At 34.1% G+C, this 23,925-nt stretch overlaps 1 protein-coding gene and 1 pseudogene across 5 annotated transcripts in view; one reads left to right on the top strand and one right to left on the bottom strand.

Annotated features, from left to right (window-relative positions):
• The window catches only part of SCAMP1 (secretory carrier membrane protein 1), a 112,453-nt gene that overhangs the window by 48,074 nt on the left and 40,454 nt on the right, over positions 1-23,925 (top strand). For 2 of the 4 annotated variants that reach the window (XM_081289799.1, XM_081289798.1), the window contains 4 exons: positions 9,969-10,067; positions 11,414-11,525; positions 13,666-13,794; positions 18,478-18,637. In XM_081289799.1, the coding sequence (XP_081145925.1) occupies positions 9,969-10,067; positions 11,414-11,525; positions 13,666-13,794; positions 18,478-18,637 (500 nt within the window). The remainder of the gene's footprint in view (positions 1-9,968; positions 10,068-11,413; positions 11,526-13,665; positions 13,795-18,477; positions 18,638-23,925) is intronic. The other 2 variants (XM_081289800.1, XM_081289797.1) reach the window with 1 other exon arrangement.
• LOC308652511 (large ribosomal subunit protein uL30-like) lies at positions 2,773-6,045 on the bottom strand (annotated as a pseudogene). Its single transcript has 2 exons — positions 6,012-6,045; positions 2,773-3,396 (listed from the first exon to the last, which is right to left on the bottom strand). The product of its transcript is annotated as a large ribosomal subunit protein uL30-like (transcript).

The raw sequence follows: 23,925 nt of genomic DNA, 5'->3' as shown, positions 1-23,925 counted from the left end.
CAGGACCTGTAAATGTAATTCATATCAAAATATGAAAGAATTATAACCCTTTAACTTTCCCAGAGATGTTTTAAAATACAATCTCATTCTAATTTGTGAAGTCTGATTTGCATGGGAGAGGGATATGCAGCGTTGCTCTTTCAGACTTGGTTTTTCATTCTGCCTCCAGAATCAGCTCCCCTATCCTTTTCCTGTTCTGTCCCAATTTTGTCCTTTGTTTCTATCCCTGCACCGTCTGCTTTTCTCAGTACAGGTTTGTCCAGGTATTGACAGAATAGTGGCAGACATGGTCCAGGTTGGTCAGGAGGAGAAGGGCTTCTCTTATTCTGGTACATCCAGTCGTGATGGAGTGTCGTCTTTCCTCCGCAGATAGGTTTGTTTTGTTTCGCTATCTGGAGTTTGAATGAATATCAAATGACGATGCTATTTAGTGTCCAGTGAGACGGAGAGGTCTTCCTTCTTGTGTCTCAATTGTTGCTTATAGTAAAATTTCTTCCCTATTCTTAAAGTAGAAGTTCCCTCATTGAGGGTTTACTGATGATAATTCTTTAGTATTTATTGTCACCTTGGTTCTGTGTATGTGTGTGAGAAGTATGATTTAATTCCTTTTGCATTGTAATGGTCACGACTGACACCCCAGAAATAAAATATAGCTTAAAAAGAGAAAAGCTTTACAGATTTATTTAATCAAAGTTTTATGTGACATGGGATCCTTCAGAAATGAAGACCCAAAGACCTAGGGAAACTGTTTTTATGCTTAAGTTTGTTGGAAAATGGACATTTTGTAGAAATGTGATTGGACAAAGGGGTTTGATGCATTGATGATAGGCCTGGTTGAGTTTCCGGGGTCTGTCTATTTAGGTTCTTCTTGACCTCTCTGTGTAGCTTTCCTTTCTCCTGGATATGGATCATGACCTTCCTGGTGTGAGGGTGGAAAAGGGACAGAGTGACCTTTCTAGATTTTGTGGCTTGATTTGGAGAAGGAGAATGAGAGAAGGCCAGAGAGACCTTGCTCCTGAGGCCAGTTTCCTCTAATTCAAAATATTGAGTGTGTCATGGTGCCATACGTTGAGGTAACATGTTCGTGAGCCCCAATTGTTCTCAAAAGTTTATCTGACTGAATTTACAGTTCTACATTGGTAGTCGTTTTCTCTAGTTCTACATTGGCATCTCTGCCTTCTACAAAATGGATGGTCTAGTTTAAGACACTCTACTTGGGCTTCCATTGTTGTATTGAGCAGCCAGCTGTTGGTCTTAGTGACATTCCTTTATGTGAAATGTTCTTTTTTCTCTTGCCATTTTAAGATCACTTGTTTTTAGGGTTTGTTATTTCACTATGATGTGTTTTGGTATTAAATTTTTTAAAAATGTGTGAAGTTTTCAGTCTGAGAATTAGTGTCCTCACATCCTGTTTGCACACTGATTCTTCATTCTCTGTTCCTTTCCTTTTGGATTCTGAATTGTATGTTAGATACTGTTATATGATCTTATCTCATAACTTCTAATATTTTCCAGTTTTTAATTTCTTCATGCTGCATTCTGTATAGTTTTCTTTAGCTATTTTCCCATTATTATATCTTCATCTTTATGTAGTATGCAGTTTAACTTATTTATTAAATTTATGCTTTCAATTGCAGTTTTTTTTCTTTTTTTTCTTTTTTCTTTTTTTTATTGATTATTTAAAGCATTACATAGCTCATGATATATCATCTTTCATACATTTGACTCAAATTGTGTTTTGAACTCCCATTTTCACCCCAAATACAGATTGCAGAATCACATCTGTTACATATTCACATTTTTACATAATGCCATATTAGTGACTGTTGTATTCTGCTACCTTTCCTATCCCCTACTATCCCCCCTCCCCTCCCCTCCCCTCCCATCTTCCCTCTCTACCTCCCCTGCTGTTGTTCAATTCTCTCCCTTTTTTCCCTCCCCCTTGCCCCCCATAACCTCTTATAATTTTATGTATCATTGAAGGTCTCCTACTATTTCCATGTGCTTTCCCTTCTCTCTCCGTTTCTCTCCCCCCATTCGTCTTTGCTTACTGTAGTCTTTTCCTCATGCTCTTCCTTCCTGTTCTGTTCTTAGTTGTTCTCTTTATATCAAAGCAGACATTTGGCATTTGTTTTTTAGGGCTTGGCTAGCTTCGCTTAGCATAATGTGCTCTAATGCCATCCATTTCCCTGCAAATTCTATGATTTTGTCATTTCTTAGTGCTGCATAATACTCCATTGTGTATAGATGCCACATTTTTTTTTATCCATTCATCTATTGAGGGGCATCTAGATTGGTTCCACAGTCTAGCTATTGTGAATTGTGCCGCTATAATCATTGATGCAGCCGTATCCCTATAGAGCGCTTTTTTAAGGTCCTCAGGGAATAGTCCGAGAAGTGCGATAGCTGGGTCAAATGGTGGATCAATTGCAGTTTTTGTTTTTAGAAGTTCCTTTTGTATCTTTTGAAACTAGATCATTTTGAGAGTCTCGTTGTTTAGTCAAACTTTTATTAACATTTTTTATTTATTAAACATACCTATTTTATATTTGATCACTTCAGTATATTCCAGTCTTATTTTGTATTTGTTAACATCTGTTGGCCCTTTCTCAAAGTGGTTTGTTTCTTGTATGTTTAAATCACAAGTCAAAGTGACTTAGACTTGATAAAAATTCTTTGTAATCTGTTCTTATTTTTATTTTAATGTTTTTAAATTTGAGGGCAGTTACTGCTGGCTGATGGCCAGATTACAAAAATACCATGCAAGATACTTTAGTTCATCCTTCTAATAGGTCTGTTGGCCTCATCTCTTCTGTTGCTGGCATCTCTGCCTTCTACAAAATGGATGGTCTTTTTCTTCATCCCACCTCATTTAGAAGATAATTTGAAGGGTCACAGGAAGTGTTTGCTTCTTTGAAGCATTTTCCAACAGTACAAATCTCATGAATCAGATTCTTCATGCATATGATTCCATGCTTACCAGAAGATCAAACAATGAAAGCATGAATAACCCTTGAAGTATAGTCAAGGCAATCACTTCTTATTGATTTTTGCCATAGCCACACTTGTAGTTCATCTCATTTACTGATTTCAGGTTATGGTATTCCCATGCAATATATGGTTACATAATCTTTAGTATGCTAATTGAAGCCCTGTTGCTCTTAACAAAGGTGCCATTGAAGATCAGGTAAAGGTGAAGTAGCTGGAACACCATGAACATTTGGGCTCATGCTATTGATATGCTGCTGATCCTGATGATAAATGCCAGTTTGGGTTCTTCAGGTACATAGAAGTTGCCATCTTTTCTTAACATCCTAGCAGTTCGAATTTCAGTTTTATACATCTGCCTGTATTCCTTGTGGTAGTGCTTAGCTTTTTCATAGATATTCTTGCTTCCTCCTCAACTTTCAAAGCATGTTTTGGGCAAACTTCATTCTCAGATGCTTAATTTTCAGCTCTGTGAAAATTTCTTTGCCATTTCAATAGGGTTTTTAGCACAGCAGATACCTTATTTTTCTTCTTTTCTGTACCATATATGGTTCTATCCTGAAAAGAGGTAAATCCTGGTTTTAAAACGTGTTCCTGTACCTTTACAAGGTACCTAAGGTTCTTACAAACTGGGATTCTTTGTAATGATAGTTTAAGCTTAGAATAATTTTCATCTATGTGGATAGTAGGAATTCTGGTCCCAGATATGCAAGTTAGTAGGTTTGTGATTAGGAATTAAAGATGATTTCCTTCTTCAATATTCAAAGTCAAAGACAAGGTATACAAATATTCCCACCATTTCTCACCATTTGCTTTTTTATTGCTCGTTCATGAGAATGGAGCTTATTAGGAAGTTCTGACTTTATGTGGGAATCTCAGATCTTTTACTGTTACCAATCAGTATTTTTTTTCCCTCAGTTCTGGAAAAAATCACCAAAAGGCAAAGCATAGCTCTTTTTTATATTAGTTGCTCATTTTGGTGTTACCAGCTCTCAGCTCTTAATGTTACTGGCTCATTCAAGAGTTCTTTTTTTAAAAAAATTAATTTGTTCTTTTTTAGTTATACATGAGAGTAGAATCTATTTTGACATATTTATACAAACATTGAGTATATCTTATTCTAATTAGGCTCCCACTCTTGTGGATGTACATGATGTTGAGATTCACTGTGGTGTATTCATATATGTCCATAGGAAATTTATGTCTGACTCATTCTACTGTCATTTAAGAGTTTTTTTTGCTCAATTCAAGATAGAAATCACAAAGATGCAAGCAGTGTCATCTGAAGAAAGCTTTATTGGGACTTGGGACTTCTGCTCTAGCATAAGGGGGACAGTACACAAGGTATGGTCCTGTGATTACTTGCTGAGGACAAGAGGAACAAAGATTATATAGACAAAAAGGGTGGGCTCATTCAGGCTCACAGTTCGGTGTTGCACAGGATCTCAGGATTTCTGTGCACAACTTGTCAGGACTTTGCTCTCTGTAGTACCTGGGTTTGCATCCCAGTGGTATTGGGTTCACAAAAGATATAGGTACTCATTACTGCTGTTCTGCTAAGATCATATATCAGTCAAGTTCAAGCTTGGGGGAGGAGTCAGCAGCTCCTAAACCTGGTCATTGGTAGATTTTTTTTTTTTTTAAAGCAGCTTGCTGGTTCAGTGGGAAACCTTCACCTGCTTACTCTTGTCTCTGCTTTCCATCAGCTCCCATGCTTCATCTGCAGCTTATTAAACCCTAGTGATTTGTTTATTGGCATGCTTTCAAGGCCCCTCTTTCTTGGATTTATAGTTTCTCCTACTTTCTGGTCTCCCAGTGTTTCTTGTTAGTTTACTCATGTATTTACAATATTTTAAAAATAAATTTTGATCCAGTATTTTTATTTTTATTTTATTTTTTTAATATTTATTTTTTAGTTGTAGTTGGACACAACACCTTTATTTAACTTGTTTATTTTTGTATGTGGTGCTGAGGATCAAACCCAGGGTCTCGCACGTGCGAGGCGAGCGCTCTACCGCTGAGCCACAACCCCAGCCCCAGTATTTTTAGATATTATATATTATGGGTTTCTATAAATGTGTGGCCTGCTGCTTTGTCAGAAATGGCAATCTTGAGTGGATTGTTCTATTCATTCATTCATTCACTCATGTGCAGAAGTGAAAACTTGGAAAAGAATTAGGAACGACCATCATCTTTAATAATTATGGCAGGAGTCTTCCTCTAGAGTTGTACTTGATTTGAGGTGGCTAATCAAGTGTGTTGTAGCTGAAGAAAATACTGGGTCTCAACTGGACAGAGATTTAGCTAACATCTACAAGTGTAAAGAAATTGTGGAGATAATAGCTGTTAGATTAATATCAGTGCTATTAGAGATTTGTTGTTCTTCAGCATTGCTGTCCTTCAAGCAGTCATAATCTCAAATGTATCAAATTACTAACTCTAACCCACCTTCATCCTTATCCATTGATTTATTTCACTTAATACCTCATTTGTTATTTAATAATAAAGTACTAACAGTAAGGTTTCTGCAGAGTGAGTTCCTGGGTAATTTCCTGTTTTCCCTGAGGTATGCTACCAAATTGACTTCACCAGGCACTTTATTTAGTCAATGTTTCATTGTCACTGCTTTTTAAACCAAGTGGGCAGGACTTTATGATCATACTTTATCTAACTGGAGAACAGTTAGAACTGATTACCTTCAGGATTTTTTGACTATTAATATGAGATACTGGGATGGGGAAAACAGGCAGGTGAAACAGAATTTATGATTGTTTTGGTAGCAATATTATAAAGGTGATTAAAATACAAAAGCAATTAATCCCACTATCCAGAAATAATCACTATGAATATTTTGATCTATTTTCATATTTTAAATGTTAGAATTATAGTGTATATTCAGCTTTGTTTTATTTTATTTATTTTTATGTGGTGCTGAGGATCGAACCTAGTGCCTCACACATGCAAGGCAGGCGCTCTGCCACTAAGCTACATCCCCAGCCCGTCAGCTTTGTTTTATAACTTACTTTTATCACTTATTATTTGTCCAAGCTTCCCCATTATATTAAATACTCTTTCAGAAATTTCTCTCTCTTTCTCTTTTTATGGGGCTGGGCGTGGAACCCAGGGTTTTGTGCTTGCTAGGCAAGCACGCTACCACTGCACTGCACACCCAGTTAGCCTTTAGAGCTTTTAAATAGCTGTATAATATACTCCCCTACGACTGAATCATAATTTATCTGACAATTTCCCTATTTTTGGGCTTTTGGATTGTTTCTAACTCCCCTTTAATAAATAAAGCTATAATTAGCATTCATGGCTTACTCATATTTGTGAATATCTTCAATTATCTCCTTGGGATATTTTTTAAAACCAGCTATTCATGGGACATCGGTATAAATGTTTCTGTGGCTCTTGATATACAGTGCCAAATTGTGCTTCAGGATTTTTATATGTGCTTGTTTATACTCCATGTAGAAGGATATTTGTTTTATTACATCTTTTCCAAAATGTATCGATACTTCTGTAGTAATAATTTTAGAAGTAATCAGGTTAAATTTGCACTCCTTTGATTACTAATGAGGTTGCATTTTATGTTTACTTTCCTTTTTGTATTTAATAATCTGCATGTGGGCTGGGGATGTGGCTCAAGCGGTAGCGCGCTCTCCTGGCATGCGTGCGGCCCAGGTTCGATCCTCAGCACCACATACAAACAAAGATGTTGTGTCTGCCGATAACTAAAAAATAAATATTAAAATTCTCTCTCTCTCAAAAAAAAATAATAATCTGCATGTTAAACGGTATTTCTAAAAATGCATTTCCCCCAGTAACATGTTTATCTATTCCTTACTAATTTTTTTATCTGTTGTATGTATTGCTTATTATTTAGATTTTGCCTTTAAATTTTGGTTGTGAAATAATTTATGTCATCAAAGTAGTATACTTTCATGTAGTCAACTACCTTTTCATGGGGTAGTTGCCAGTGCTTGCCTAGCACGTGTGAGGCACTGGGTTTGATCCTCAGCACTGCATAAAAATAAATAAGTAAAATAAAGGTATTGTGTCCATCAACAGCTAAAACATTAAAAATAAAAAACTAAAAATATTTTCATTGTGATTTCTCTCCCTTCATCTCTTGGAAATGTTTGGAATGGTTACTCTCTAACCCAAGATCAAATAGTCATCTATACTCTATGTAACTTGCCCACTCCTACTGTCTTTCTTTTTTACATTGGATTTTTAATCCATTTGGAATTTATTCTGCTGAGATACAGGGATTTGATTCCCCACTCCCAAATTTAAAGAACTGTCCCAATACCATTGGTTGATAGTCTTTTCTATTTCCACTGACTTGATAGGTTATCTTAGTTAATGCTTTAATTTTCATCTATTACCACCATTTTGAATGTACTGTATATTCCAGATTTTGGTATTGTTAGAGTTTACAACTTTCTGTCTCCTGATTTTGAAATAATATGTCATTGGTTTTGCTTTTTTTTTTTTTTAGTGTGGTCCTTGGGATTGAACCCAGGGTCTTGCACATGTTAGGCAAGATCTCAGCCACCTAGCCCTTTGCACTTTTTGATTAGTAGGGAGGTTGGACATCTTTTCATATGCTTATTGGCTACTCCTGTTCAGATCTTTTGTCCATCTTTCTGTTAGCTTGCATTTGTATGGATTTGTTATAATAACTACAATCTGAAATTGCTACCAAGAACATATAAAAATTATATCTATTTTTTCCTAGTTTTCCTAGAGTGTGGTTTGACTTTGTTCAATTTCAAAATAGTTGAATTTCTCAGTCTTTTGTAGTTTGTGTGTTTTCTAGTTTTTTTTTTTTTTTTTTTTGTACTGGAGATGGGTCACAGGGTGATTTAACATATGCCCAGGTCTTTTTTATTTTATATTTTGAGACAGGGTTTTGCTAAGTTGTTTTGGCTGGCCTTGAACTTGCAATCCTCCTACTTCAACTTCTTAAGTCACTGTAATGACAAGTGTCCATCACTGTACCTGGCTAGTCTTATTAATGATGAGTAATTATTCTAGGCACTGTTTGAGGCATTTGAGATACACCATAAACAAAACACAAGGTTTCTAGAGCTCACGTTCAAGAAGCTTTTGCTCTGAGTTGGTAAAAATATTCACCTTTTTTTTCTCCTAAAAGTATGTAAGTTTTACTTTTAGGTCATTGATCTACATTAGATGTATTTTTGTATGTAGTATGAAGTAAAAAATCTAGTTTTATTTTTCTATGTGATCATCTATTTATCCCAGCACTATTTTATTGATTAATAACATTATTTTTCCACTATTTAGTAGTGTTACCTCTGTTATGTATGAAGTTTCTACATTTGAATGGGTTTGTTTCTGTACCTGTTTTGTATGTTGGTATATTTTTCTGTCCTTGTATCTATATCATATCCTTAGTTAATGCAGCCTGTTAAGCCTTGATATCATAGGTCCCCCTATTTTATTTTTCCATTATAATTGTTTGATCTGTTTTTAGTCTTTATTTTCCATTCACATTTTAGAATCAGCCATACTTTAATTGTTATCTTTGATTATGACTGGCTTCCTTTTCAGGGTTACTCTTTGCTGAGTCGGGGTAAAATCCTGTTACATTAGTTGTATTTTCCATTTTGAATGGTACTGACCTTTCAACTTCTCTAGGTCCTGCCTGCCTGTTGTCCTCTCTCCCTCCCTTCCTCTCCCTTTTTGTGTCCTGCCTTCTCAAATTTCTGTCATCCTTTCTTTCTTTTCTTATGGTCATTCTAAATAATTCTTTTTAAGAATGTGTTTTTTTTTAACTTTAAAAAGTAGTATATGATGTACATGTTGGGAGAGGAAAACAATATAGAAATATAATAAAACAAGAAGTGAACATCTCTGAAAACTGTTTCCTGGGTCTTCCAGATATTTTCTGAGTATGTATAAATCTGTGTTTATTTTAAAAAAGATAATATGCATACTTCTCTGTAGTTTCCTTTGTTTCATTAAGTATTTAAAAAGTCATTCTTCCATAGCTTTTATTCATCTTAATGTCTGCACTACATTAAGATGTATGTATGGTGGTAATTCAATTCCCAATTTATTTTGTCTATACATATACTAATATATTTATTCATAGGGCTAGGGTTGTGGCTCAGTAGTAGAGCGCTTGCCTAGCATGTGTGAGACACTGGGTTAAATTCTCAGCACCGCATATAAATAAATAAATTAAATAAAGGTCTATCAACAACTAAAAAAATATTTTAAATATATATTCATTCCTCAGTGTCTATACTTCAGGTATATACCATAATTTAATAATTCCCCATGGGCTCATAGATACCTGTGTACTTTTTGGTCTTGAAGCTACTTTCAAATGCAGTTCATCTTTGTTGGCAAAGTGGAGGTCATGTAGTTTATTTTTCGATTCTCCATGCCTTCCCCCTTACTCCTCTCAAAGGGTCTTAGGGAGGTTCTACCAAGAGGTCTCCTATAGACTTTCCAAGACACAGGCATGGAGCTTTCTGAAAATGGAAGAATTGGCTGCAAATCTGAGTGTAGTTTTTTTAAGAGATGGGATTTCACTGTGTTACCAAGTAGAACCCAAACTCCTGGGCTAAAGTAATCTTGCCTCAGCCTCCTGAGTAGCTGGATCATACCCTGATACTCACTATCATTCTTTAGTTTGAGGCTGTCTGCTATACTGTAAAGAAATCCTTAAAAGATTTTTTTTAACATGTGGTGTCCTGGAGGAGAGTGTGTGTGGTACAGTGTTAAAGGTAGTAGGAAAATTGTAGAATTGAGAAGTGAATGAGTTTGAGAAATGGAGATGGAGAACTTAAGCACTTCTTTGCCATACACTCAAGGCTGAGAGGGCAGGGGACAAAGAGAGGCAGATCTTGGGATTTTGCTTTTTTATTAGTATTATAACTTTTGAAGGAAGTTTAAGTTGGATCTCTGTCTTATATAATTTGTTCTTTTCTTAATCTTCCTAGCCTCCACCAGGCAGTGTGAAAATGCCCAATGTACCCAATACACAGCCAGCAATAATGAAACCAACAGAGGAACATCCAGCTTATACACAGATTGCAAAGGTTAGTTTATGATAATTTATAGTAGAAATTATAGTATCAATAACATTTATAGTATCAATAGTATATTGATACTATAACATATTGAAATCATAGTATTAATAACATTTCAGAGCAAAGTAATTTTTTGTACTGTTGCCGTCCTTATTTTTTAAAAAGAAATTTAATTTACTTTTGAGTCTGGATTAGCCATCTTGTCACAGCATGTACTCCCTTTTCTCAGCCTGTAGCATTTGCTTTATTCCACTATTAGGAATTATTAGTATATCATCTTGGTGTACAATTTGTATAATGAAATTTTTCTTGCCTTTCATCTCAGTTTTTTAATACATTAAAATTCTTGCCAGGCTGGGGTTGTGTCTCAGTGGTAGAGTCCTTGCCTAGCATATATGAGGCACTGGGTCCGATCCCCTGCATCACATAAAAATAAATAAGTAAAGGTATTGTGTGAATCTGTAACTAAAAATATAAAAAACTTTTGCCATTATGGTAACAATGAGACTATAATATATACTGAGAAACAGAGTTACAGTGTATATTAAACAGAGGCTAGCAGGAGGAGGTAGAAGATGGCAAAAGTCCTAGAAAAATGGAGGTAAATAAGTTGTGTGGCTTAATACACAAGCAGATGGAGTTTTTAGACTTGTTAAGCCTATTGTTTTTCACCTTGGTGTCTTATTATGTTTAAGATATTATAAAATATTCCTACATTAGTAGGAGCCTTATATGTCATTTAACCTAGTTTATCAGAGCCAATTTAATTGCCCCCCCATCTTTTTTTCTATTTGTCAACTTTTCTTTAGTTGTTCCCTTTACCTCTGTTCTCACTTTCATTTAAGCACAAAGGTCACCTTAATTTCATTTTCCAGAATATCTGAAGACTGACTAGTGAGTTACTGAGGGTTTTTTCCTGTCCTGTGGGCTCAACCTTCCCATGGAGAGTTTTCATAACTGAAAGACCAGAATGGGCTACAGATCTCTATAATATTCTCTGAAATTGTAATCTTCCAACAAATTTCTGTATTTTGGAAGCACATTTGAATTAGTTTTTAAAAAACCTTTTATAGTAAAGGGGCTTGACTTTAGGGTCACTATGCTGCTACTGAGCTATTTTTCCAGTCTTTTTATTTTTGGGGGATAGCATCTCCTTAAGTTGCCAAGGCTGGCCTCAAGTTTGCAATCCTCCTGCCTCAGTCTCCTGAGGAGCTGGGATTGTAGGCATGTACCACTGTACCTGGTTGAATTAGATTTTTAGATTTCTAAGATGGTAGTGAGAGATAAGGAGATAGCTTATAAATGATAGAATATTTTATAATCTGACTATTCACATATTGATAATTTTTGTTTAGGAACATGCCTTGGCTCAAGCTGAACTTCTTAAGCGCCAAGAAGAACTAGAAAGAAAAGCTGCAGAATTAGATCGTCGAGAACGAGAAATGCAAAACCTCAGTCAACATGGTAGTACGCAGAGAAGTTTGAAATAAAAATATCTATCCCAGCTCTAGGTCATTTGGTTTGTGGATAAGATCCTGCCCTATTTTCCTGTTCTAGCAAGGAGATCAGACACAACAGATTGCCTACTTGATACTCTGTAGCTCTCTGATCCTAGCTAATTTGCATAGTCTTTTGATAGATTAGAACAAAGTTGGCCTCATCACAGAGAAAATAAATGCAATTTTGATACCTTTGGTTCATTCTCAGCCCAGGAGACTTTGATTCTGCTCTTGGGCTCTCTGGGTCTGTTGAACCTTGTAAGTACGTTTGAGTGTGCCCCACATTTGATTCTTACTGGATAAATTCAGTCCAGTTTCAAATTATTGGCTGCAATTCTCACAAGTACGTTATCTTTGTCAAAATATGTTGGAAAAATATGTTTATAGCGACCCCAGGAAGCCCAGGGTATTTATATGATGCCAAAGAAAGAAATTTGCCATGACATTTTTTCAGGCTGTTACTACTAAGGATCACTTGAAGGGAGTATTTTAGGGGAAGCCAGCAATCTCTGGATAAGAAGGATTAAGGGAGCTGGGAAAGTCATTCTTAGAATGCCTGGGGATGGAATAACACATTTAGGACAACAGTAATGAACAGAATTATTTCTTCCTTATTTCACAATGTGTAGATCTAGGGCCTCATGAAGACACATTTATTCTGGGTCATCTTCTAGCTTGCAGCATCAGAGATGGCATCTACAGGAGAAATGAAAGGTTTAATATGGGGACCAATGTCTAAAATATCTTTAACTAAAATTTGTCCTATTTTCTTAGCATCACTATAAAAAGATTTCCAAGAGAGGTTTTAGGAAGGGAAGTAATTAACAAAGAGTAAGAAATAAACAGATTGGTATCTATTAGTACATTTTTCATCTATTAGTTCATATTTAATCCTTAGTACTATCCTGTGAAGGGTGGCACAGTTGTTCTCATTTTACATAGATGAAGAAATTAAGCCTTCAAGAGGTGAAGGTGCCTACACTGGCTTAGCCAGTAAGTGGTGAGGCACTTGTGGTTCCGGAGCCTTGATCTTCACTCTGATTTTCTGCCATTTCTCAGATCATATGAGACTGTTATGAGAAATGTCTAAACTGTACAAAATTTGAATATTATAACAACTGTAATTGAGGGAGCATGCTGGGGAGAATCAGAAGTAGGTCATACTTTTTTCCATTATGAAAATTTTCCTGGTCTACAGATGTCTTTAGAACTTAATTTTTTTAAAAAAGTTGTGGGATGTGATATTTAAAATTGGAAAGTGATCTTTTGTTGATTATTTTTACCTTTTACTTTTATGTTTGACTTCCTGCTTTATTTTTAATTTTTCCCTTGCCATTTCTTTTTTTTTTCCTTGCCATTTCTTAAGTCTTATTTTTAATCTAATTTCTTTATATAGATACATTTTCTCTCCTCATAGTTCAAATTTTTTTATGTAGAATTTTGGGGATGCTATAATTTTCCCACTTCTTTCTTGTGATTTTTTTTCATATTTTCTCCCTGTTTTGTGGTTTTGTCATATATGTATTTTGGGCGGTGGTCTTTTAGCCAGACTTTGAGATTTCCAAAGTTGATTCTTTGATGTTAGTTTCATGGAGTTAACAGTAGAAAACTTGAGGTTCAGAAGATGGTGTCTATAGGAGAAATGAAAGGCTTAATGGGGATCAGTGTTTCTAAACTACCTTTAACTAAAGGTCTTTCTTCTCCACAAGGGTTAGGAATTTTAGCAGAATTATAATGAATGATATAAGATGCTGAGAAGAAAATTGAAGTGGAAAAACTGGCTGGCCTTTCCATGATAGCCAAATTTTAGGACAGAGTCACGGTGTATATACCTGTACTTTCTTTTTTGTGTCTGGTTTCTCCTGAGCATAAATGGTGCATGCTAAACATGATATGATGTGACACTGGAAAGCTATTTTACCATCTATTATTTTCTAAAGTGATATTCTGAAAAAATTTTAGAAATGTAAAACTTAGCCTTCAAATTTATAGAAATGCAAAGATAGTGTTACATTTAAAAATGTAACGTCTTTTAATAGGTTTCTTTACTATGAAACCAGTAAGAATAAAACATTTGATATAAGTAACTTTTTGTTTTCAATTTACAGGCAGAAAAAATAATTGGCCACCTCTTCCTGACAATTTTCCTGTGGGACCTTGTTTCTATCAGGATTTTTCTGTAGATATTCCTGTAGAATTCCAAAAGACAGTAAAGCTTATGTACTACTTGTGGATGTGTGAGTATAAAACAAATTTTTTATTTGTTTAAAGTTTACATTTTTTGTTATTAAAAATCTATCGTATCAGAACTGATATATTGAGGATAGGATAGTAAACTGGTCTTTTTCTGTATATCTTAATAATCATAATTTTCAGAATGAAATATCATATTTATATACTTAAAAATTGCACTGTATGTGGCAATATAAGCCCTTGGCTGAGGATAACCTGTAAATTGAGAACTGGCTTTTGAGGAAAGGTTACCTTCTCTGTCACATGGGTGGGATTTTGTAATGATCCTTTTTCCTTCATGGAAAGAATCATAGACATGATTTGCTTTGAAAAAATCATGCATACTATTTTTATGCAGAAGAAGACGATTTAAATTCTTTTAAAAGTAGGCATGATGGCTACTTTTTCAAAGGGACATAAAATATTATAATATTATAAACCATAATTTAAATAATAGCTTTGGGCAGTTTACTTTTCATTTTCAAGTGGTGTGAGTGCTTTTATTCTTGAAAGTACTTAAGCAATACAGTTCATCTTATTGAATAGAACAGTAGCGCAGACGTTTTAGGCTGTGATGCTCGAATTGCTTTGAGTGTAATTACAACTCATAGAATACTAAAATAAAATGTCAAGCTGTGAACAGTTTTGCTGTGTGTATACAGACTTCCCACTTACTGGGTTTTATTTTTATTCTAGACAGTAGACTCAACCTCACTTGATACCATCATGTCAGTCCGGAAGCCAGCAGTTATGGCTTCTCACCTATGTGACAGTGGGGGAGGCATGATTTTTAGGGTACACACTTAAAGAATAAAATTTGTGTTTTTACTTCATGATTAGTGAGACTTTTTTGCCATCCTAAATAGATTCTTCTTAGGAGCACTCTTCACGTAGGTGAAGTCATTTTGGAATATGAGAAGCAGTTCCTTCTGGATAATCCTTTTTTTAATTTTAACTCTTAGAGATTTCTTGTTGAGATTTTCTTTTTGGCCTTTATCTCTTGCTGGATCACCAGTATTGCTATTATTTTTTTAATATTTAAGGTGTGATTTCACACACACATGCTAACCAATTCATTTAATCAAATATATCTATATTATAGCTGCATATATATTTCTAATGGACAGAAATTGGCCTAGCATTTTGTAAGTTCTTTAACTGAATAAAAAGATTTTTTTTTCCTTTTTGATGAAGGGAGATAGAATTCTGTCTGAAGAAAATTATATAAGGTATTTAATAAATAGAGATTGAGTGGGGAAGATGGTTAATTTCAACTAATAGTTGACTACCAATACTGATGGTATCAATGCTGATATCTGTTTTGTCATCAAAATCTATAATGTTCTGAATCTCTGAGAAATAATGTAATTGAGTATAGTTTCCCCCAATTCTGTTCAGTTGGTAGATCTGTTAACTGGTATTTGAGAGGACTCAAAAATTCCGGTTGGGATTCTGTTTTGAAGAAGCATTTTTGGAACAAAGTAATGTTTACTGCCAGCTTAGTAATATGCCTAAATTTTATAGAATTTAGGCTGTTTTAGGAAGTTATTTTCAAGAATTATCTACTATTGATGATTTGGGGTTGACTAATGCTTCTACTGTAATAATAATAATGATATTAAGAGCCAACATTTGTGGATTTACTTTGTTCCAATCATTATACTAATCTCTTATATATATTATCTTCTTAAGTCCTAACCACATTGTGAGTCAGGCACTATGTTATTTAATTTTGTAAGTAGGGAAATTAAGCTTAGAGGATTTGAATCACTTGTCCAAATCACACAAGTAGTGCTGAAGTTGGATAGCCAGACTGGAGCCCTGGGTCTAGGTTTCCATGTTATACCATTTACAAGTACCAAAATGAAGAAATAATGTACATTTAAAAATGAATATGATGAAGATAAGTCTTCAAAGGTATCTGAGCTAGGGAAAATAATTTACCCTGTACATGAACTGAATCAATTAGAAATATCACTGAGCTGAGTATGGTGGTGACTCATTCCTATCATCCCAGCTATTGGTAAGGCTGGTGAGGAGAATAGCAATGTCAAGTCCAGCCTGGCAACTTGGTGAGACCCTGTCTTGAAATAAATGAAAGGAATGGGGATGTAGTTCACCAGAGTGCTTGCCTGGCATGTGTGAAGCCTTGGTTTTGATTCAGTAGTACACCTCCACACCAAAAAAATTACATATGTATTATTATATATATATATATGCATATACATGGAAATATCACTGTGAAATTAATCTTAACCCTTTTAAGTGTTTTTTCTAATTAAACAAAGAAAAGGGAAAAACAAGCCAGCTGTATTCAAGACCATTTAGCAAAGAAGGTAATATGCCATGTTGGGTGTCTGCACTGTAATTCAGGACTTATTGAGAAGAATATTGTGATAATTGCAAGTTTAGGTTCATTAATACTACATTTGAGTGCCTAATACAGCAAGGTGAAATTTTATGTAAAAGAGAATTATCCAACTTATAAATCATATAAACAAAATAGCCTAAAGATTTCTTTAGCATTCTACTTACACTTGGGAGTCAATCAGCATAGATTTATTGCTCCCTTAAATTGGATTGAAATTAGCAACATAGATCATGTGCATGTTTTACATTACATTGCCTTTCTTATACATTTTCTGATCTCTGTAAAAGTGGACAGATTGTTCAGTAAGTAGACATTTTAATCTTCACTGGGATACAAGTAAATGACTTATTGATCATGATTGTTGGTTACCAGGAAAATACTTAGGAAAAAAATTTTAGTAGATTATACAAAATTAAATTGATTTTTATCTATACCTAGAAGAATTTTTGTCGACTTTAAAACATGCATATATACATATTTTTTTAAATGGATTAGGAGATGAACCTTTAAAAATTATTCCTGTGAAGATTGAAAGTTAGCATGTTCTTAACATTTGAAACTTTTTTAGGTGACTAGATAATATATTAATGCTACAGAATAGTAATATAATATTTCACAGAATTTTGAATTCTATTTTTAAGCCCTAACAACTACCTTTATTTTGAGGAAAAGAATTTTTAGTGAATTTATTGGTAAGCTAATTTTCATGAGAATTAAAAATCTAATGGGAATAGAGTACTTGGTGAGTGTTTCTTTTGCGAATTAGCAGGGAATGAAATTTTCAAAGTAGAAGAGCTCCTGCTATTTCTTTAACTGAGAAACTAAAGCTCACAAAGGTGAAGTGGTTGTCTTAATATTAAATGGGCATAATCTGGGTGTTCAGGGCTCTGTTGGAGCTCTTTCACTTGAGAGTTTTATTGATCTAGTGATTAGATAAGAGCAAGTCTGGAGCATCCTAGGATATGTGGTTTTATCCTGTTCCATTAATTATTGATTTTATTTCATAAAGAGATCTTAAATCTTTTTTTAATATATGTTGAGTTTCTTATTTGGATTGAATAAGTCTTTTCATTTGTTAATTTTAATTCAAGTCATAATTTGGCATATTTTTATTGATAATTTACATTTTATAGTATTTTAGTTTTCATGAGAATTTATTTCTATAATTTAACCTGTGAATAAATTTTTAAAGAATCCTTTATTTATTTTTTGGTTCTGGGGATTGAACCCACATGTGCTTTACCACTAGGCTACATTCCCAGCCCTTTTCAAAAACATTATTTTGAAACAGGATCTCACTAAGTTACTAAGGGTCTTCCTAAATTGCTAAAGCTGTCCTTGAAATTTCAATCCTGCTATCTCAGCCTCCTGAGGCCCTGCATCACCATGCCAGGCATATTTCTTATTTTGAGACAAGTTCTTGCTAAGTTACTGACACGGGCCTGGAACTTGTGATCTGTCTGCATCAGTCTCTGGAGTCACTGGACTAATGGGCAAGCATCCCCATGCCTGGCTGAAGAATGCTTTTAAAAATTATGATGGGCAAATATGGTTCTTAGGATCATAACGTAGTGAGATGTTATTTAGACATTTTGTTTTTAATCTGTTGGGGAAAGTCTTTATTAACTACATAGGGAGAGCTTGCCAAGGTCTCTGAGTATTAACCCCTAGGAAAGGCCTGCCTTAGTAGCCAACATGCATCATGTTGTGTGTGCATATGGGAATCCTGGGGTGGGGTGGTATTAATAATAACTTTAATCCTCTACTAAAAAGGTATTTTTTAGGACTTAAAAAAAATGGACAACTCTCTGAAGATGAATTAATAATCCTTATAGATTGATTATAAACTCCCTGGCAATTGCTACTGTGTTTTTATTTTTAGAACACTTTTTAGTCTGTAGCTCCATTATCTAAAAATACAGTTGTGAGTATAGCACCTCGCTCCTCCTAAGTCCTGGCTCTTTCTGAGTAGGCACAATGTTTCTTCTTGGGCCTTGGATCCAGAGGCAACCACATGATTGCTTCAGAGGAAACCCTTACAGGGGTGCTTTTTTGGTTAGGTGTGTAATTCCCTATTAGGAGGAGAGGACCAATAGAATTTTTTTAAAAGTGCATGTATTAGGACTCACTTTCCTGTGTGTACTCTGTTTTTAAATCAAGTGTGTATGAAACAGTGTTTTAAAAAATAGTAAATGGAAACATGGGATAGAATACATTTATTCTTAGGAAGTTTTTTTTTTTCATTTACAATTTTTGTTGATGAATTAATAAATTGAATGTAAACATTTCTTTTCTATTTTGTTTTCTGATTCCACAGTCCACGCTGTAACACTGTTTCTAAATATCTTCGGATGCTTGGCTTGGTTTTTTGTTGATTCTGCAAGAGGGGTTGATTTTGGATTGAGTATCCTGTGGTTCTTGCTTTTTACTCCTTGTTCATTTGTCTGTTGGTACAGACCACTTTACGGAGCTTTCAGGTAAAATGTTGTGTACTTTGAAATATGCTCTTTAAAACCTGTGAAGTAAATAATTTGTAATATACCTAAAGGTAGAACTGACATATTTTCAATAAGATTTTTAATCATTTTATTATCTTCTGAAAGGTCTAACATAGCATGCCTGTATATTCATTGGATCATAAAGTTAATAAAATTCTATTCTTTTCTCCCCCTTGGGGGGAAAAAGACCAACTATGAAAATTAACAAAGGAAAAATAAACAGCGTCTTAACATTTATAAAATAGTCTATTCCATACTACATACTTGACTTGAAGAAAAATTTTGCTTTTCACCCTCCTTCCCCCATGTTTCTGCAATGACAAAATTACAATTGGAGATTACAGTTCTAATTTTTAAATGAATATAGATAAGGTAAATACACATGTGGTGTTTTCACCCAGCAACTTGGTAATTATTTTCTGTGTAAATTCATTTTTGGGTTTTCCAAAGGCAGTGACATTTTATAAACTTTAGACTATAAGATGAAGTATAATATTTTTATAGCATATTTTAGCAATGGTTAGGATTAACATTTCCTAAGTGTATGTTCTGGGGGATATTAATAGGTTGGGGAGAAAGGAGTTTATTAGCTTAATAAGTTTGAGAATAGCTGGTTAATAAAGTTAAACAAGTTTCTTCATTTCAGAATTTCTGGCCTAATTAAGTGACTGGTGTGCTTTGTGACTTGATCATAAAACCATTCTTTTTTTGTGGAATAGCATTCTTGGCTTTAAGAAGTAAGCATTGGACTTGGGAGACTGAAGCAGAAGAATTCCAGGTTCAAGGCCAGCCAGAGCAACTTGGCGAGAACGTGTGTCAAAATAAAAAAATAAAATAAAAGGGCTAGAATGAAATTCAGTGGTAGAATGCTTGCCTAGCATGCACAAAGCCCTGGGTTTAATCCCTAGTACTGGGGGAAAAAATGGAGCTAGGAGCAGTGGCTCACTCCTGTAGTTTCAGTTACTTAGGAGGCTGAAATGGACAGATTGCTTGAGCCCAGGAGTTCAAGGCCAGCCAAGATCCTATATTCAAGAGAGAGAGGGGAAAAGAGAGAAACCTAACCTAGATGTGACCTAGGTGTCTAAAGTTATGGGGGCCGGGGCTCAGAGATAGTAAAGAAAGGAGATTGTAAAAAAAGATAGTAAAGAAAGAAAGGAGAACAACAGGGAATTTGGAGAAATGAATGTACCAAACAACAGTAAAGTGAATTATTGGTTAGAAATGAAATGAAGGGAAGACATAATGAAGGGAAGGGAAAGGAGGAAGGAATCTTTGAATACATCCTTTGGATATATTGGAATATGGGAGATTGGTTGTCAATAAATGGGGAGAAGTTCCCCCATAGATGTGGGTTAGATATTAATAAGAACCTATTTACTTTTTGTACCATCTGGGAAGAATGTTATTTCTGCCTCTTCCTTTGTTATCTAAGGCTGCATTACAAGGCTTTTTTTTAAAAATTTTATTTTTTCCTTCTTCTTCTTTTAACATCTAAGGTTGCTTACTTCCATTATGTCACCAGTATATTATCTATAATGATGCTGGTGGGTGGAAGGAGGAATATCTTCATGAGAATTTTCTTTAATAATCTGAGATGAGACTTTGGATGATAAACCTTCTATAATTATGTAGCCAAAATAAACTCTAAAAGCCAGCTGTCTGCCTTTATTACTTGAAGACATGTATTATCTTTTTTTCCTTAATTAAAATGTTTCATGGAACATTTTTATTTTTATTTTTATTTTTTTTTTAAAGAAAGAGGGGGGGGAGAGAGAGAGAGAGAGAGAGAGAGAGAGAGAGAGAGAGAGAGAGAGAGAGAATGAGAATTTCAATATTTATTTATTAGTTTTTGGCAGACACAACATCTTTGTCTGTACATGGTGCTGAGGATTGAACCCGGGCCGCACGCATGCCAGGCGAGCGCACTACCGCTTGAGCCACATCCCCAGCCCTCATGGAACATTTTTAATTATGGCATTATCAATCCCTAGGCTAGATTATTAGCTGAAGCTCAGCCTTTTAGAGTTTATCATGAATATATTATCTGGGTTTCACTGTGCAGAGTAGAACTGAAAAATTTTTTTATTGATGAAGTTGAATTAAAGTACTTCATATCATTAGTGTACCTTATCAGCGTATTACTTTGGCCTTTCCTTTCACTGATATACTCAAGGACTTTGTCCTCCATAAGGTAATCCCATTGCATAAATCGGAATGAGAATTATATAGAGAAGTGTATGTTTTTAAAAGCCAAGTTTACTAGTTATGAATTAAACATGCCATTGTGTAACTTGTGCATTTTTAAAAAATTTTAGTTTTGTTTCACAAGTCCCTAAGCATTATGTAAATACTTCAACATAGTTGGTGATTATTAATGAGAGGGTATTATTGTTGAAAAAGCATAAATACTGGAAACAGACTGAGAAAGATTTAGAATCCTGGCTTCCCCACTTCAAAATCTGCATTCTGTGTTATTATGGTCAAATGTGTGACACCTTTCAGAACCTCAATTTGTTAGTGGAAATGGTATAATATCTGCAGAGTTTCTAAGAAGATTAGGGATAATGTATGCAAAATGTTTTTCATTCAAGAAGATCAACAAATGGTAGCTGGAATTTTTCACGTTTTATCATTTACTTTTGACAAGTGGATTGTGGTTGCTGTGCATTATGTTTTGCTTCTTTTAGTCCACTGTCCTCTTGTGCTCCAGTTTGAGCAAAGAGGAAGTATAATTTATAATGAGGTGTTCATTGTAAAGCTAAATAAAAATTAACTTTAATAATTCTAGTCTAATAATCTAGTCTTTTAATTGAAATTTTACTATATTTAATGTAATTACAAATATACACATGGATTTAAATCTACTTACTATTTATGTCATGTCTACTCCTTACTACATAAATCTTTTATATTCATTTTCTTTTCTTCTTTCAGATTAATAAAGTTGTATTCTATTTTTATATATTTTTCATCTGTTTCTCTTATTTATTTTGGTGCAGATCTGCTGGCATTGAATTCCATCAGTTTTGATTTGGTTGAAAACATTGTCATTTTCTGCTTATTTTTTAAGTTTAATGGTATAAATTCTTTGTGGCAGTGAATTCCTTATAGCACTTGAAGCATTCTATTCATTGTTTTTCACCTTTCATTGTTTCAATTGAGAAGTCAGTTGTAAGCCTTACTTATGCTCTTTAAAGGAAATGTCTTTCACTTTAGGCTATTTTAAATATTTTCTGCCTATGGTTTTCAGTGATTTTTCTTCGTATTTTCATACTTTTTGGAGTTTGTGGAGATTCTTTAATTTATGAATAATGTTTTTAAACAGTTTGGAAAATGATTGACATTATTTCTTTAAATATTGCTTTTGTATCTCTCGTAGGCAAAAAATGTCTTTGTATACACACTTGATTATCGAGATCTCTCTGTGGGTCTGTCTGTACTGCCTATTTTTTTTGTCTCTGTTTTCAATCAAATGTTGCTGTCTCTTAGCATACTTGAAAAGTCTTTATTAAATCTGGAAACTGTGAGTAAAAAATCCTAGAGGCATTCTGATGATGATAATTTGTTTTAGAAAGTTCATCTGTTGCCTTGCTCATTTTCTAGCAGACAAAAACTGAGTTGCAACTCAAGATTTGTGTTGCAATTTTTAATCTCTGGTTCTATACTATATTATATTCTCACCAGAAATGTCTGAAGCTTTCAATTTCTCTACATCCTCACTAACACTTTTTGTCTTTTTGATTATGGTCATTTAGTGGAGGTGTGGTAGTATCACATTGTAGTTCTAATTTGCATATCCCTAGTTACTTATGATATTGAGTATCTTTGTTTATGCTTATTGTCCACACTTGCGTCATCTTTGGTGAAATATCTGTTTTTTGTTTTTTAATTAGATTATTGGCTTTTTACTTTTAAGTTTTATATTCGGTTAGTATTTTGTAATTAAGAGTTATATATTTTGGATACAAGTTCTTTTTATGATTTACACATATTTCTCTTAGTCTTTGGTTTCTTTTTTAAATTTTTTTTGTTATTTTCTAGTTGTAGATGGACACAATATCTTTATTTTATTTATTCATTTTTATGCGGTGCTGAGGATTGAACCCAGGGCCTCACGCATGTGAGGCAACCGCTCTACCACTGAGCTACAACCCCAACTCCTAGTGTATGGCTTCTTAATTGTGCCCTAGAAAACATTAAAATGTTCAATTTTAATGTAGTATAACTTACTTTTTTAAACAAAATGTCTTGTTTTGTTAGTGTCAAGACTAAGGATAGTTTGCATAGATTCTTTTTTTCCTTTAGCTTTGGGTCTTGCTATGTTGTTCAGGCTGGCCTCCAACTACTGGACTCAAGTAGTTCTCCTGCCTCAGCCTTGTGAGTAACTGAGGACTACAGGTGTGTACCACCATGTCTGCTATGATTTACCTCTGGATGTTTATAATTATCTCTTATATTTAGTCTGTTATACATTTTGAATTCATTTTATTTATTGCTTGGGAGGGTTAATTTGTGTTTACATTGTGTCTAAATTCATCTCTCTGTTGTGAATATCCACATATCCTAATGCTGTGTATTAAAAAGATAATCTTAAGTTATTTTTGTACATTATTGAAAAATCACTTGCCCCTATATATGGATGTGTCTGCTTATGGATTTTCCTCATTGACTCATTTGTATACCTTTGTTGAAAATCTATTAATCATAAATATAAGGATATATATTTTGGGTACTATTTTCATCAATTGAACAATATGCTGCCTTGATTAACGTTGCTTCATCATAAGTCTGTCTTTTACCTTTCTTTGTTTTCATAATAGTTTTGGCTGTTCAAGTCCCTTTGCATGTTGTTTAAATTTTAGAATCAACCTGTTCATTTCTTTAAAAAAAAATCCTGCTGTGATTTTGATAGTGATTAAGGCAGATTTGTAGGTCAATTTGGGGAGAATATATACTTAACAATAACTTTATTATCCATGAATATGGATGTCTTCATTTATTTAGATATTTATGATTTTTCTCAACAGTGTTCTTCAGTTGTACAAATTTTATGTTCTATTTGTTTATTCCTAAGTACTTTATATTTATGTTATTTTGGGTGTATTTATTTTCTTAATTCCTCTTTGGATTGTTTGTTGTTAGTAGTAAGAAATACAATTTGTTTTTGGTATATTTATCTTGTGTCCTTCCATTTTGCTAAACTCAACTAATTTTAGTAGTTTTTGTGTGTGCATATATGTGCTCAGATTCCTTGGGATTCTTGATGT

The sequence above is a fragment of the Spermophilus citellus genome, assembly GCF_964194105.1.
Source record: "Spermophilus citellus genome assembly, chromosome: 1".
In the NCBI taxonomy this organism is placed as follows: domain Eukaryota; kingdom Metazoa; phylum Chordata; class Mammalia; order Rodentia; family Sciuridae; genus Spermophilus; species Spermophilus citellus.
This window is presented reverse-complemented; position numbering and strand designations above follow the sequence as displayed.